A 17,676-nucleotide genomic window follows, 5' to 3' on the forward strand; every position below is an offset into this window, starting at 1 on the left:
ATAAGCAAAAGTTCAGAATAACTCTGCAGATTGATAATTTAAAACAATACTATATTTTGTTATATTTTAAAGATTATTTGTTCTGTTTGAAGAATTCAATGATTTTTTTCTCTTAAAAAAAAGAAACAGACACCACTAAAAAATCTGATAGGAGAAGAAATTTAAATATGCATCTCAATGTCATCAGCCTCGTCTGAAGATGGGTCTGAATCCATCGATTCATACCCTTCAACATCTAACTGTTCTAGCAGATATTCATCTGATACAAGATTGCCAAGAATAGAGGGAATTTCTTGGTCGACACTTGGTAAGTCAAACTGTAATATCTTGTGGAAATGCAATGGAACTTCATTAACAATGCATACATTAGAGAACGTGTTTCTCAGATGAAGAATACATCTCTCTATATGTAAACCCTCCAAGAGCAGGACAGCCCTGTGCACATCACTCTCTGCTCTCTCAAATGAAGTTAGCACTGCTCCCTGTTGTTTTATGTAAAAACAATTTGTGCTCCTCATGTCACATGCAATTAGTTCAATTTCTTCATCACATCTCTCCATTGTTTCAAACAAATCAATTAGAAGCCTTTTAAGTTCTTCTGGAACTGCAGCTGGAACCTCTAGAGATTTCAAGCTGTCCAGGTCCAGTTTATCTGGATACGGGAGTTTGCTGCCTTCCAATAAATTGTACTCCTTAAGATGATGTTGAACAGCTGTGTTTACTTTTTTTAGCTGTCTCCCAAGTCTTACTGCAACAGCTTGTCCACCTTGAATAGACAGAAAAACATGAAATATGACCTTTTATTATGCCAGTTATATTTATAAAGCCAGATCAACTTAATATATATTACAATGAAACAAAACTCCATACCATAAAAACATACACCAAATTAATTCCCTACACATTTTGTTTTATTGTTTCTTGTGATTACCTCTAAAATGATAAATTTGTAAAGATTGCCTGGAATATTGTAAGTCTTCTTAAACAAAGACAACTGTATTTCAAAACACATGTTTTAATTACCCAAAATATCCATTAACACTTCTTTCACATTCTCCTTTATCTCATGATATCAAGGCTTGTTATGTCAATACTTACGCGCATATTTCTTCATCATCTGCAGTAAGAAGGTTCTCTCTGCCATCAGCCTTGTCATCACCTGGACTTTGGCAGTTATTGTTTTTATATTACTGGATTCAGTGTGCATTTTATACTGGTCTGATGTCGAAGACCACCTGGTGATCTTTAAGGACCTTTCGTGGGATCTCAAGACCTGTTCTAGACTGAAAAACATAAATCAGAATACTCTGAACTGCCAGTAAATTGTAATAATCACTATATCTGTTTCCTTTAATTTAATTAAGTTACTGCCCCAGTGTTCATTTTAGGCTGCTCAGGCGCCATCACTATTGTTTTCATCTTTTGCATAATTTTTTTTCCTCCATAACAAGTAAAACAGGGCAACAAAAAAAGAGAGAAGAATTTTTTAGACTGACTGGATTGTGTTATGTGTTGTGATGTGATTTGGATTTTTAACATAGCTTTAACAATGTTTCAGTCATATCGCTACAATGTCTGCAATGTGACAGTTTACATCAGGCCGCAGATATTTTGCATGATGTCCCACCCAGTCACATTATCCTGACACCAGGCTGACCAGTCCTAACACTAACCTCTTAATGCTGAGCACCAAGCGAGGTAACTGTTAGTACCATTTTTTAAAAGTCTTTGGTATAACTTGGCCGAGGATTGAACACACAACCTCCCACATCCGAGGCGGACAGTCTAACCACTAGGCCACCAGAGCGGTCTGACTGAATGGAGTGCATACCAAGATTACTTGATAGTTTGCACTCCCAGCAAAAGAAGCAAATCATACTAAACTTTACTGGCTGAGAGAAATCTTTTACTTATTTTGATTAGCTTGAAAACCAATCAAGAGCCAATGATCACTGAAAGAAAATGAAACAAATAGAAAATTAAATAGTCAAAATGCTGCATTTATTTCTAAAGTAGCATACAGACTGGAGAAACATCAGTGACTCAAATAACTAAAATACATTTTAACAAGTAATGGTAACCCAATTGTGAGGAATTACAAATCACAGTATGAAAATTGGGGGGAGGGGGAGAGTCTGACAATGACCACAGGTGCAAGAATCATGGATTTATTCATTTCTGCAACAAATATTCACTCTTTTCAGCATTAAATACTTTGTCACTTGAGTCTGATTATATCATAGTTTGTTGTAACTATATCATGAAAAGTGTGGACACTTTAAATGTAGCTAATAAGGAAACTATGGAAAGTTAATTAAAATGCACAAATGAACAAATCCATGAATCACATGCTGTAATAAAGCTATGTATCTGAATCTGTTGAATAAACATGAAACAGGCATTAACATTTGCAACCAGTTTCTGAACAACCCCACTTTTAGACCATTTCTGAAATACTGCCACCATACCTAACCATCAACTTGAAAAAGTGTTGGGTGTGCATTTGTGTGTAGCAAAATATGACAACTGATTAAACTGTTTTGAAAAACCCATTTCAGTCTAAGTTTTTGAAACTACTCTGATGCACAGAAACTATAGAATGACCAATTTAAGCCATCCAAAACTGCCTCGCAAACTATGCATGAGGTTGTTCTATTGTAGCTGATCCAGACGATTTCTATGCATCCTGCCAAAATGAATAGGCTGAAGTAAATATGCATCTCTGCAATTATTAACTTGAAACAATCAACAAAAACATATTATATATTATTCAATGTGATCACTGCATCTTTTATATTTGTTGGTAGTTTTGTGACAACAGGCAGGTTTGACCTCAGTCATAAAATTACAGCTTTAATTTTGACATATACTACATTCTCAAACTATGATGCTGGCAAGATGCACCTGTGCAGTAAAAGACACTGCCTGTACAACAATGCCTTGAATCATACATACAGTAGTAAATGGTTGAGTGTGACTTGAGACATAATGAAAATGAAACATATTTACCCAGACATTTTCTTCCTGATGTTCTCTGTAACTAGTGGATCAACAACTCCCAGTGAAGACTGACTGAAAGAGTATATATAAAAATAATACCGACTTGATGTATATTGAAATATAATTGAAATTTATGTGAAGTCTTTCCTTTCAAAGAAATTATAAAATTATTAAAGAAAATATTATTGTTTAGGGCAACACTGGCACATTATTCATATCACCATTACAGGTTTAAGGACAAGCTACTGTATGAGGTTTTCTATGTCTAATTAACAAAAGGTATCAGTTATAAGAGATGAACAACTTACCTTAAATGGTAGTATTTCTTCAAACTGATAGCATATGTCTCTAATCGGGTAAGCGGTTCCTGAAATTTATTATAAAGCATAAATTAAACATATTGCTTGTGCAATTGCAGCTGACATGGTGAAGTCACCTATAATAACTGGAGGTTGAAATAATCATAGATTTAATAACATACATTACTGATGTTACAGTAAAACATAATTGATTCAGAGCAATTGAAAATGAGTAGTTTAAAGGTATTTTATTGATGAACTTCATTAGAAACAAGGCAAAAACACCTCCATGCAAATATATTTTAGCACAGTCACTATATTGGATGATGACCGACTCTTATTAACAATGATTTCTTTCCACTCCAAACTGAAATTCAGATCTGAAGCAAAGCAAAAAGAAATTAAAATGAGCAAAGATGAAATTTTAGAGATATAAATTCTACCTGACCTATACATAGGGGTGCTATCATCTCTTAAACCAAACTCAGTGAATGATGTGCTGTTATACCTTGCTTTCACTTCTTGCAAGAGAGTTGCCTGTGGAAAATCGATTTTTATCCTCCACTGACCATCTTCTAATGTCATCTGTTGACACACCTTTAAAAAGACAGCGACAATCAAATTATTTCTGCAAAGCCAGAAAAAGTGATATACATGAAAATAAATTCACAATAAGCAAAAAACTGGTCAAGTAATGCATGTAACGCAAATTTCTATATTACACTAACAAGAAGCTACAATGGATACTACACATAACTCTGTACTGTGGTATACCACAATTGACCATTTAAATTGTTTGAAGGTAGGTCTTGGGATTTTCTTTCGAACTTTGATTTTTTCTCTTTTACCTCAAGAAATCAGAGTACATTTTTTAATGCTATTTAGGGCACAGAATGTTCTTCAGAACAATCCCTGCTTACCATCCAAAAAATAGCAAATGGCGGTCTATCATATGAATGAGTCTGCTTACACTATAAGCTACACCCTGCAAATGATACTGTTATAACAACTGAGTGCTTGTGATACTGTAAATGATACTGTTAAAACAACTGAGTGCTTGTGCATAAAAATGGGAAGTGCTGACACTGAAGCATACACTCCACTAAGTGATGATAATGATACAGTTGGCAGGGAAACTGGAGTCTGATGCCAACACCAATGCCCCAATCTTAGAATTATGCACATACTTTTAACAAATTAACATAACAAGTGAAAAATATCATTACTTTCTTTCAATAACAAGATTACTTTGCAATTTCTGTACATTCCTTCTTGATGATAACTGCTCTAATATTTTCTATCATATAACGACTCACACCATAAATGCTTAACATATGGCACCATTAAATGTATAGACAGGTCCACTAACTAACTAGCTTGTCAATTTAATGAATCTGTGATGCAATGTTCATATTTGAAGAAACCAGTCTGTTTCTTGGAAATGGGTCATATACAGTTGCTCTAAATAGCGAAAAAGGAAACTACTCTTGCACTATTCTTACACAGCAGTCATCTTTTCAAGAATAATCTCCAGTGTATGAGTGGAATCAAAGAAATGATAATAAAAAAATTACAAAAGAACTTATTATTGCTCTTTTTTGTATGCCAAAAAAGCACAATTCATATACAGGCTAACATAAAATGTAATCTGGTGAGAAAAGCATAATGATTATGCCAAAAGTGTAATGGTTGGCATGTATGATTTAGTGGAAACATAATGTGGTATGTACAGCTGGAACAAAATATCATGAGGAAAACTGCTCTACTGGTAATACCCTGCACCTCCATGAGCAACACTGCTAATAAAAATAAACTGAAAGCATTATATCCATTGCTCAGAATTAAATAACACTGCTTATACAAAGTCAATGGTTTGATCTGAAATTGTGTTTGAATTGAAAATGATTTGATATTTTGCTGTAATTTTGAAAGACATTTCCAATTTTTTTTAATAGTAAGGCAAACAAGAAATACAGTGTCCACCAGAGATGACTAAAATATGTATAGTGTCAGCTTAATTAATCAATTATTAAAGATTTAGCATTAGAGTTCTTGCACGTTTCATGAAAAGCACTTCAAAATACCTGTTATTCATTTGTTAGTTCATGATTTTATCAGGTCGGCACACTTTTAACGAACACCAGCAAAATTGTTACAGGCTAACATGCATGGATGTTATACTGAAAATAATATATCAAAAAACAAAAACAAGCATAAGTTGAAAATCTTAATTAAAAAAATTGATTAATGGTTCAAAATATACATAAAGAAAGAATTAAAGAAAAGCATAATTTAAAACACCTGAAATATTTCCTAGAGTTTCTTGAAGCATTCTGTTGGTGTTGACTTTCAGAGCTTCTGCTTTCTTCAACCTTTCTGCAAAGGTTTTGCCTGAAAATCAGTAAGATGATAATTACTGTGTGTGTTTGTGTATATAATTTCTGTAATGAATGTGAAAATCATGTTTTTATCTAGATGTACTATATTAATTTTCAACCGGTCAAATCTATTCACCCCAGGATTTGCATGTTAGGACAGGTCTTAATGTATGTATACATTAATACAACAAAAAGATGGCAAGGAATTTTAAATATAATTAATATTATGTTTGATAAAACCTAATCTGTTAATGGCACAATTAGATGGTAATGACATATTTTCTTACTTGCAAAAACTGCATATGCAGAGACTACATGTACCTTGTTTTCTTTTAATTTTATCTCCATAATGCATAAGGCCATCAACAAGCAGATCAACACGATTTTCTGGAGTCATCTCCTTGGAAATGCTTTTAAATTTCCCTAAGTATGCCCACAGGCGCTCCAAGCACTCCCCATCAGTCAGTCCTAACCCAGGTGTTCGCCTTGGGTTGTACAAAACCTACAAAAATGGGGAAAATGTACATGACAAAACTGAATTAAAAAAAAACAGTTGAAACATTAATACACAAGATTTTGTATTCCCTTTACATGGTAATGTTCTTTCAAAAAAATTTGTTAATAAAGTGAATGTAAATTCTTGAGAACTGCAGTAATTACAAAAGCCATTTAATTAAAACTGATCTTAAATAAAGTTTTTCGTGATCTTAAAAATACAGTTATCTGAAACAAACTGCAACATTTTTACAAATGCCAGTAGCAAGAAGATTTCCTTTGTCATTACAACTTTGGTGCATACACCGAGCGTCTACATCATCATATAAAATTTTCATTAAAAAAGACAGGCATTTGATATTGGAACAATCAACAATTAAAAACATTTCAAAAGGTATATGAAGATATATTTCATTATGTTTTTACTGGTAAAGGGAAAACAAACCTGGCAAGCCATTTTGTGTCCATAGCAATGAAATATTGGGATAACTAGCTTCACTGCATCCAACAGATCAGTACGTTCTTTTTTCTAAAAATAAACAATGAAATTAAATTACAAAAAATGTTACAATATCACAATGATACCATGCTAATAGAATGCACATGAAGAACAAAATTGCAAGCTGAAAATGATTAGAAACAACACTATCATAGGAATTACTGAACACATAAATAAAAGTGACGCCAAAAACAAAATGACAACACTTTCACAAAGTGGTAATGAGGTTTCAGCTATGCTTCACACATCAATCTATTGACAGATTATCTGACATCAAATACTGAACCTAAAATTAATTATAAACAAGAAGTGTTTTCAATTAATACATTAAAATGATTAAAAGAAGATATGTATTGTACAACAATCAGGAAATGAGAGAGAATCAAAACAGAAAAATTACTGAAATACTGCATGAAATATGACATGGCCACAAACACAACTAAGTCAGGAGAAATTCACCCACATAATAGACAGGGCAGACATGTACCTTCAGGTGGGTTTCCAGGAGACAAGCTATATCATACAATATGTGCATTTGGCTGTCCTTGTTTTCTGCAACTAATTTTTCAAGCAGGTACACTGAATAACCAATTCTGTAATAAAATTGAAATTCAAACATACAAGATCATATTAAGAAAAAAAATCAATTGTATAAGTATACCAAACTTTAGTTGTAAAATTTTGCCAGTGACAATAAGTTACTACCGGTATTAATGAATCTCAATGCTGTTCAAAACAAATAATCATTACAATATTGTAATCGACTAATTACGAATAAATGTAAAATTGATTGAAATAACTGAGCCGTAAAGATATTTCATTCAACTATGTAAAAAATCTTTAATGCAGTTACATTCCTTGAGGAGAGAAACTTTGGTAAGTCATTAACCAATTTTCAAAGATGGAAAAATACAACTTTGCATGACAAATATTTACCCAAATGATATTGTGGATACTAAATTATTAAGACTTTTGATAAAAAAAACAATTGCATACCTTTCACCATGTTTCAGGTTGAAAAAATAGTGTGGGAATTCATGACGACAGGCAGAACCAAGCAGAGCAGTTTCATCAAGTTTCTTGTTCTTCGCTTTGGATCTTAGGGCACTGCCAGCTTGAAACTCACTACATTCCTGAAATAAACAAACGGAAACTTGCAAAATAAAATAACTACATCAAGAGTCCAGAAGATGAGGCAAAATTTTATGGTAAATATGAAGTGACTTAATAAACTTAGGTCAGAATCCTTCATCTTTATGCAAAGCAGCTAGATGATAAATTATTAAACGCTAATGCACGAGAATAGAACTTGTTATAAGACTCATGATCTACAAGATTTTCACTCAAGCATTAGCTGTATGTAAACTACCATTCTGTCTCCAAAACTGTATATGTATGACCTTCTAAACTATTTGGTGGAAATTAAGCATACATGGTACTTATTATGGTAACCATCTGTAGTGGATGGAGATGTGGTAATAAATTAATGTATCTGTCATCTGATGGCACTGGGCAGGCAATGGTAAACAAAAAGCATCTAAAAAGATAATAGCTTCACAAAAATATGAGTAAATTAATGAAACTGTCTTTATTTGAGGAAAATAGTATATAAAGTATAGAATCAAGTAGTTAAAACTCTTCTTACATTGTGAACTGCCTTTTACCTGCATATTCTTTGTCTTTTCTGTGGAGTAGCCATCCATGAATTTATCAACTTCATCCTGATCAAGAAAGAAATGACCATCATGTTTAGGCTTTCCTGCCTCAGCTCCCGATGAAACCTTTCTGACCAACTGGAAATCTGCATCAAAAGAAATAATCTTTTGTGGATTCTGAAAATGAAATTGAAAATGAGTTATAAGAAATGTTGTGGTACATCTGTCTGGTCAAAATTATGGTAAAAAAGCCTCTCATTATTGACTTATTTAAATCGAATTCCTTATACCCATCAACTTTCAATGTCAGAGCTGACATGCAATGAAGACTTCTATCAGACTGTACACTGAACAACATCAAATAACAAGTGCCAGATGGAAATGTGCATGCTTAATATTTTGCATAAATTTAGACTTATATATCAACTAGGAAACTGTATTTTTTATGCATAAAGGAGCTGTTTGCATATCTTACTGTATCCAAAGGAAATTTATATACCTGTCAGATGATATATACAAACATAATGAGAAACTGCAGTCTACAATACTAGGAATAATGTAATATATATATATATATATATATATATATATATATATATATATATATATATATATATATATATATATATATATATATATATATATATATATATATATATTCACACATACATACATACATACATACATACATCCATTGGCTTCTTAAAGCAGCTGTTACCTCAAAGCATGCTGGGCACTGGGTTCCAGAATCAATTTCTTCACAAAGATGTATAGGGTGACTGATCCTGTACCTAAAATTTCGATACTGCACCAGGCATTCATTCATTAAAATTTTATAAACGTCTTTAAACTGGAAAATAAACAACAAAAAAACAAGAATATAAATAACAAGTTTGATTCATTTTAAACTTTATACTGTATCTAACAGAAGTGCATACAATTTTGATATAATAAATATTACTGATAACTCATAGCACATAAGTAAACTGACATCTGCTGTAGAGATGGAATTTTTTGGTCCTAACATTTCCCTCCCAAAATTTCAACAGGATTTAATAAATGAAAGCATCTAAATATATTTCTTGTTTGAATGTGTCAACTTCACATGAAATGGAATCTTGTAAACACAAAACTTCATATAAAAGCTGTTTGATAAAAGAAAAGGCGATGTGACCAACTGAGATAGTTAAAATATGCATACTGGATACTTTGCCAAATAGCTACTAACTTTCAGAATTTTGTTTATCATGGATACAGTTTATTTCTTCTTTGTCCATTGTAAAACAAGATATTGTGATTACCCCAAAAAATGGAATGGAATATGTGTCACACAGATGGTGCATCTTCCTGCTATAACATAATATATACCTAAATATTATGTGACAACATTTTTTTCTCTCCCACCGGGTAATTGCAAAACTCGAACCCTCTTTGAAATGATATTTACTTTGTGGGAAAGATCATAAAACATACTAAGTTTTGTGAAATGTCACCTAGCAGTTTTGAAAAAAAAAGATCTGTTGATAGGTAGATCAACAAAACAGACAGTTGTTATTGTTGTTGTGGGGTTTAACACCATTTCTCAGCACCAGATAGGCTATACATGGCAGCCAGTATAACTGGTGGAGGAAGAAACGGGAAAACCCCAAAGAGCCATCAACCGATGGGAAGCTTTCTCACATACCTACATTTGCTGAGCCAGTGACTCAAACCCACGCAGACAGGGGTGAGATTGCAGTGATCTGTAATGGAGAGTGATTTAGGCCATTTGGCCACCTGGAGACCCCAAAACGGACAGGCAAAGGGTATTAGTATCATTGTAAAGCATGTGGATTACAAAACATTTACAAAGATGCAACAAAATCAAAATTATCAGAAATATTTATTTTAGAAACAGGATGCAGGTCTTCAGTTATTTCTATTTTAAACAGACTCAAATCACATTATGTGAAACTGAACCAATGAGCAGAATACAACAACTTCGGAAATGTATAACACCAAATTATATATCAATACATGATGTGTAAATGATTTCACAGGATAATGTGACCAAGTCTGTCAAATATTCAACAAACCCAGTGTGCTAATTATGGCAAAAAGCATAGGTTATAAAATCTGGGTGAACTGGATACTTGTAAGAATATTCTGTAAAATCTAAATTTTGTGTTGATATACAGTTGCTACATGCCACAAATTGAAAACCAAAAAAAAAACCTAATTTTTGCTGGAAACAACATAACTCATTACAAAAACATCAATTTACAAACCACTAAAATAATAATCTTTCATTACATATATACATATTTAACAACTGTTTTCAAGAAAGAATATAAACACAAAAATGGAATAATTATGAAAAAGACAAGAACTGAATGCATTACTTCTGAATCAAACAATCCTTTGTGATGCTTGGACAACTTGGCCTTTAAAGCTTCACAGAAACCTTTGGTAGACACATGACACTCCAGCAACAGTGCTGTCATCCACTCAAGAAGTCCTATGTGGAAACCTAAAATGGGATTCTTAGGTGAGGAAGGCCAGAGATAACTACGGATCATTGTAACTGCCGCAGACTCGCACCCACATAATTCAATGATACGCTTGTGCTGTCTGCCTGTTAAAAGAAAAATGCTTATTGGAAAAATGAAGGTGTAAAAAATGAACATTACCTGAAAGCAGCAAAGTCATTATCAGTGGCTGATTAGTATCATTAGTGCAAACTTAAGAAGCCTAATAATAAGAAAGGTTTCCTCTTAAAAATTTTTAAACTTGGCTGACCAGTTTGCAGGAAGAATTGAATTTTGTTTCCACATGTAGTAGTGATGTAAAAAATCAGATTGCAATGTCTTGTCATAAGTACCAGTCTGAAATGTAGCCATTCCAGGATGTTTTTTTTCTCCCTCAAATTTTGTCAAACAGGTTAGGTGATTTATCAGAGGCAGTTTGTTGTTGTTGTTGTTCTTGTAGTGTTTAATGCCATTTTTCAGCACACGATAGGATATACATGGCGGCCAGTATTAATGGCGGAGGAAGAACCCAGGAAAACCTGGAAAGAAATACCGACCCACGAGAAGCTACTGGCAAGCTTTCTCACATACCGACATTGGCTGTATCCGAGACTCAAACACATGCAGGCAGAGGTGAGATGGCAGTGATCCGTAACGGAGAGCGCTTTATACCACTCGGCCACTCAGGGCCCCCAGAAGCAGTTTGTAAATTTCTGTTTAGAAATGATAATGGACCATTTTTAATTTGTATATATTGAAGAGGATAAATGTATACCAACCATGTTCATCCATTACTACAATCTGCTGACAATAGATGGTTTGACATTCATGGTTATCTGGCCTTCTCCACACTGGTGTATCTGTGTCCACACAAACAAATGTACCATTCTGAAAAACAAGAAAATGCTGGTTACTTCTCATTTGAAAAATATATATTCCCTCCTGTGGCATAATCTCTATACAATAAAAAAATCTTTTGTAAATAAAATTAATACTATTAATATAACTAGTGAAGAAAAATAATGTGAAAGAAAATAAAAAGAATGAAAAAATCACATTAATATACAAATGTTGCAAAATGTTATACTCCCTGGATGAAAATCTGTTTTCATAAACTGACTAGTTCATCTGAGGATTAACAAGGTAATTAATAAAAAGATAACCTGGACTGTATATCAATATCTTGAAGATGTAAAATATACAGACAACAATTTCAATTCATACAAAACAATATAAATTGATGCTAACAAAACTTACACATTAAAAATTAATAACAGCTTACTTTAAACACTTCAAACATGTGTAGATGTGGCAGACTGTGACAAATGTCAAGGCATTCTCTGCAGTACACGGCTGATGTGCCACAGTCCATGCAGCGAAAAATCTGATCGGGACTTTGTGTACAACAAATGCACTGACTGTGAGGTGGTGTAAACAACACGGCTGTGCCAACTTCAACCAATTCATCAGCAAGAGCTGCCCAATTTTCTAGTCTTTTTCTCTTCTTCTCTCGGTAGGAGACTTTTGTTTCATCTAAGGCATCTGCAAGATTTGTAAGCACTTTATTTGTTGTTGATTAATAAGAGAAAAATAACAGATTATACATCATATGATACATATATTGCAGTCACATGTAAAATCAATGTAAATAAGCAAATACATGTATGAGACAGAAAAAATGCTAGAAATAAATTTGCTTTTGTAGTATATTCAGGCTGTAACCACTGTAATTTTATTCTTCTGTAATTATGCCTCTTTTGGCTGTTCTAATTTTATTGCTTTTCTGGAAGTATTTGCCAATTAAAGACATCTGTTAGGTAAGCATTTATTATGTACTGAATGATTGGGATGTCAATTAAAGAAAGACACGGTAAATATCAGGAAACATTCTATCAAATTTTATAGGAAGGTATTTTTGTAAATAAGAACATGTTCTTTTTGCAAGGACTCTGCATTAGGATCTTAAACTAGGGACAGACTGTATTTTACCTGAGAGAAAAACTGCCTCTTCTGATTGTTTATCTACAAGTTCTGAGTTTAAGGATATGGACCCAGATGCAGATATTGCCTTTGGAAGAGATCCACTTGTTTCATCTATGGCCACTGGGTCTTGTTCTCTACTAGAAGTTGGTAAAATTCTCTCATACTTTACCCTAATTGACTTGTTTTGAACAGATATATATTTTCTCTTGGCTGGCTTTCGATCCCATGAGAACACCATTTTCCTTAATAAAAAACAGACACAAACATTTTTATCTACTGTTAAATGGATTCAACGACAAATATTTGCATTTAATGCAACGCCATGAAATAATACTATAAAAAAGCACAAACCATTCCAAAATTGTGGCACTAACAAATAAAATGGAATTATTTAAGTGATAAAAACGAAGAATAATTACGTAAAAAAACCCAGTGCTTTTTCAGGAGTTTTATTCACACCTGCTCTCAACTGACTTAAACACAACGCTCTCGCTATTGCATCTTGTCTAAACCAATATTGAGCAACCTGCTACAACAAAATTCAGCTTTGCTAAACTGTTCCTATAAATAAGGCTTTGCACATTTACAATTCTCCAGGTACATCTCCAGGGTAATTTGTCAAAGCATTTATTTTTAATTGTACAAATCAACATCACGGAAAATGAATTATCAGACAATCTCTATCAAAGATAATTACTTCTTCCATTTGATACAAATTAGTATTGTTATAATTACTTCAGTAACAGACAACACAATAAATCCAAGATCAAAATCTATCATAAGTTTGGGAATGAAGCCATACTCAACATCTACATACCAGGAACAAAGGGAAATTGAATGGCCCACAGCTTCTGCAACCGGATGTTTTAGTTTTAGAAATTGCGCACATGCGCAACAGAGAAAATATTCCAACAACATTGTTAAGGCTTGGTAGCTACATAACGTATACTGCATCGTACGAACATATACGTTGTTGCGGTTTGAAGGCCTTAACAATATCAACAATTCCAGGCTTGTAGGCTGTAACAATGGACGTATCGGGTGATATCTGGGCCTTAATTTTAGGCACACACACATGACAACTTTAAACAGGTTATCGAGATAAGCGTCGAAAGCAATTGTACAAAATGATGTTGTGATAAGGTTTTCTGTGGCATTATTATCACATCATCTTCAAACATTAGTGTTTGGATTAAAATATTATATAAGCGTATCTGAATTGACTAATTTTTGTTATTGTTCTAACGCTAGTTGCACAATTCCTTCAATACTTTTAAAGACCAAAAGCATGTCATTTGTGAGTGTGTGTAAGTGGGTGTGTGATTTAGATTTTTATCGTAGCTTTAATACTTTTTAAGTCGTATTGCTACGATGTCTGCAGTGTGACAGTTTATAGTGATGTCTAGCACTGAGACCTCATGCCGCAGACATGTAGCATGATGTCCCACCCAGTCACTTCATCCTGACACCAGGCCGACCAGTCCTAACACTAACCTCTTAATGCTGAGCGCCAAGCGAGGCAGCTGTTTATACCATTTTGTTAAGTCGTTGGTATGACTCGGCCGGAGATCGAACCCACGACCTTCCGCATCCAGCATGTCATGTTTAATATGATAGACAGCACTTTTGGACACAGTTATTGGTGTTTCAGGTGGTGACAAGGGAAACGGAAATTAGTAAATGAGACACGATTATGATATAATGAATAAATATAAATTGTGTAAGTTTTTAAAATGTTGATACGTTAGTAGACATTAATATACATGTTCGAAGAAATGCCTTTTACAAGGTTTGGTTAAGATTTCTATAGGATATTTGTATGATCTGGAGTCACTCATTAGAATACCTTTACAAATTCGTAGGCTGTATAAAATATCATAACCAATAATTACATTTACGTAAAATGTGTTTATACCTAACGTATCACTGCTACGGGGTGCATACTATAAACACGAACGCTCAACAATATGTTGAATATTCTTCGTGTCATCCAAACTCATGTAATGATGGAGTTCAATATATTCATGCGAATTTATCCAGAAACATTTTGTTGGGTAATAATATCTTTAAATCGACGTTGACAGAGTTACGTCAAAAAAATATTTTAAACATAATTACCCAACTGACACTATTAATGCCGCTTTCAAAACATTATCATCCCTGACACAACTTGACTCACTGCAATTTAAAATCAGAGACATATATAAAGGCATCATTCATGTTGTTATCAAATATGATTAAAGTTTACTTAATATGGGTAAGATTATCAATACATAATGCAATTTATTACAATTGTCCTGTAATGTAAGTGCTAAAACGCTCCACAAAAGCATGCCCACTCTTGCTTATCAAAGGACAAAGAATCTTAAGGATTTACTAAGTAATTCTAAACTAGAAAAATAATATGATCTTAGAAGAGATCATCAACTAAACATAAAAGACCTATATGTTCGCAGTTTTCTTTCACTAAAGAAAATGCTTATTTCAGTAGCAATAATGCCAAAGAAACATCTAGGATGGAATATGGTACTAATTGTTCAATATTGAATGTTATTTATTTGATAACCTGTAACAATTGTGACAATATATGCTATTGGACAAACCAGTCTGCAAGTATATTAACGCATGATCCTAAGGAAATTTGAGATAAATACTTATATAGATCAATCTGTGTCGTATATTGTGGCTGCACAATGTAGCAGACGGTTTCCATACTGTGAAAACTTTTTATTTTCAGATGACTGACATTGTTAGTTATGAGATAGGACGTGTGTTAAAGGAAACATATTTGATTCATTGTCTTGATACAATATATCCAAAAGGTCCAAATTCAGAAATTATGTATGACTCTCATTAATAAAATAAAAAGGTGTATCGGACATTTTTGTGGACCACTGTCCGTTTTGAATGAACTAATTGACCAGAAATTTGTAAAGGATTTTATATCTGTACGTTATCCCCCTTATTCTGTTGTTGTGTAAATACAAATAACAAAGTGCTAATGAGCCCTATCTAAGGAATTATAGTTTTATATGAAAATAAAAAGGACAAGAATTACAAAAAAAGAATGAAAAGAATTTTGTCTCATGCTGATTGAATATGTGTTCTGCGTGTAAGTTTCGCTCACATACAGTTGCTAGCAAAGTTTCTATATTCCCTGTTTTTCTGTTTTGTAATGTTTGTTTGTTGGTCTGCTTTTGGAGAACTCATGTGTAAGCATTGCTACCGCCATAGCCATGTAACATTGACGTCGCACCTTCATTTACCCCTCAATCGGATAGGCTCAACCTCTATCACCATGAATATGTGCTAATGTGTACCAGTAGGGCTAGAAGATATGTTCGTTACAGTGACTATGCAGGTTAGTTGATGATTGCATTAATTTATGTATTTTTCAGTTAGGTCTACTATTTTCATCTCTTAATCTTTCCTTCTCTCTCTCTCGGGTTGGTGATGAGGGAACGAGGCCCCGGAGATACCTGATTGACCCGTTTGCGGAACTTTTCTTCAAGGAGAGCAATATACCGATCCAACACCTCCCATCCATCCTTTGCTTTCACAGATTTAGGCAGAGGACGTCTTACCGCGGTTATTTATTCCATTATAGTCCAGCCATCTTCCACCGCATTTATTTAATACATTTATTGTGAAGTTTGTTAAACATTTATAAACATTGCTAAGTCTGTAATATTATTGGAACATAATAATAAATTTTCTACTAAAACACCAAAATTTATTTGCATTATAATTTTAATTGCATTCCTACTAGACTTGGCCCCTTCTCGTAATCTTCTACATAATTCATGAGATACCTAATACAATCGCTGGTTTCATCATTATCTGAGGTTGGCATATAAGTTTGTAGCATGCCAGCCGTTTATGGTAGCATGTATGAGTCTTCCATTATATCTTTCGTCTGTTATAAGTACCTTCCATGAAAGTTTTTCTTTTTCTAATCATTTCTTTTTTGCAACTCCTGCCCATACATTTTTTTTATTTTTGTTTATTATTACGATTGTATTTATTTTTCTGGGATAGATGTAGTGTGATTTTCTGCTTTATATGTTTCTTGTTTTTTTATTTATTTGTGAGTACATACAGTCCATCCGATTATATATGACTGGTTAGAGCTTAGGAAGGTCCACCCCCAGAAACTGTTAACTATCTAAATGTTTTATATTTTAGGGCTTGTTTTTCACATTATCCATTCCTTATGACGTTTTCTTACCTTCAAGTTGTCTTGTTTATAGTAAGAATCATACATAATTATTATGCTCTAACTAAACTTGTACAAATTTAATATTTATCTGCATAATACTGATATCAATATAAAGAAATAGGTATTATGTAAATTATATAATTATATTATATTTTACTATTATTGTATGCTATTTCCTTTATTAATAACATTATTAGAAAATGTCAATGACATTAATTGTATTGTTTTTTCATTAATTTCGGATTATTCTATATATTCTTACAACATCGAATAATTGTTAAAAAATTGTATCAGGGGATATAATTGAAAGTCCACACTTTAGCGTAATTTAAAGAACCCAATATATATGCGTTTACCAGACAAGTTAAAAAATGTGAAACCTAAATATATTGTAAAACCTTCATTATTTCATCACTTCGAAACACTACATTATAAATAATTCATTGTACATATTACATAATTACAACACTGTTAATCCCTATTTGGACATACAGTTATATTGCACATGTAAGAAAACATAACAATTTATAACCTTATATATATATATCTATATATATATATTTATATATATATATATATATATAGATATATGTGTGTGTGTGTGTGTGTGTGTGTGTACATCGGCTGTTAAGCATTATATA

At 33.0% G+C, this 17,676-nt stretch overlaps 1 protein-coding gene across 4 annotated transcripts; it reads right to left on the reverse strand.

Moving 5' to 3' along the window:
* Nucleotides 1-115: 115 nt before the first annotated feature.
* Nucleotides 116-13,853, reverse strand: LOC149773164 (uncharacterized). 4 transcript variants are annotated; one of them, XM_089946765.1, is made up of 17 exons: nt 13,634-13,850; nt 12,823-13,058; nt 12,116-12,375; nt 11,613-11,721; nt 10,708-10,940; nt 9,045-9,176; nt 8,336-8,503; nt 7,668-7,804; nt 7,159-7,264; nt 6,618-6,701; nt 5,999-6,179; nt 5,601-5,690; nt 3,808-3,896; nt 3,309-3,367; nt 3,010-3,072; nt 1,099-1,283; nt 116-766 (listed from the first exon to the last, which is right to left on the reverse strand). In XM_089946765.1, the coding sequence occupies exons 1-17, from the start codon at nt 13,768-13,770 to the stop codon at nt 162-164; spliced, it is 2,874 nt and encodes a 957-aa protein (XP_089802891.1). In that variant the 5' UTR covers nt 13,771-13,850; the 3' UTR covers nt 116-161. The 4 variants fall into 4 exon arrangements, 3 of the variants coding, with proteins under 3 accessions (XP_089802891.1, XP_089802893.1, XP_089802892.1); XM_089946767.1 differs by lacking the exon at nt 13,634-13,850 and adding an exon at nt 13,552-13,605; XR_016417463.1 differs by having other exon boundaries at nt 629-766; nt 1,024-1,283; nt 13,634-13,853.
* Nucleotides 13,854-17,676: the final 3,823 nt, after the last annotated feature.

Source organism: Sinohyriopsis cumingii, unplaced genomic scaffold (genome assembly GCF_028554795.1).
Source record: "Sinohyriopsis cumingii isolate HCF-2022 unplaced genomic scaffold, ASM2855479v2 utg000873l, whole genome shotgun sequence".
NCBI classification, from domain to species: Eukaryota; Metazoa; Mollusca; class Bivalvia; order Unionida; family Unionidae; genus Sinohyriopsis; species Sinohyriopsis cumingii.

Bases quoted from the DNA above. Each gene is read 5' to 3' on its own strand.
- LOC149773164 (XM_089946765.1), bottom strand. From the start codon at position 13,770: ATGCAGTATACGTTATGTAGCTACCAAGCCTTAACAATGTTGTTGGAA. The intron at 9,177-10,707 runs GTAATGCATTCA...TTTATTTTCCAG, and splicing joins AAGGATTGTTTGATTCAGAA to TTTAAAGACGTTTATAAAAT. The intron at 5,691-5,998 runs GTACATGTAGTC...ACTGATTTTCAG, and splicing joins TAAAATTAAAAGAAAACAAG to GCAAAACCTTTGCAGAAAGG.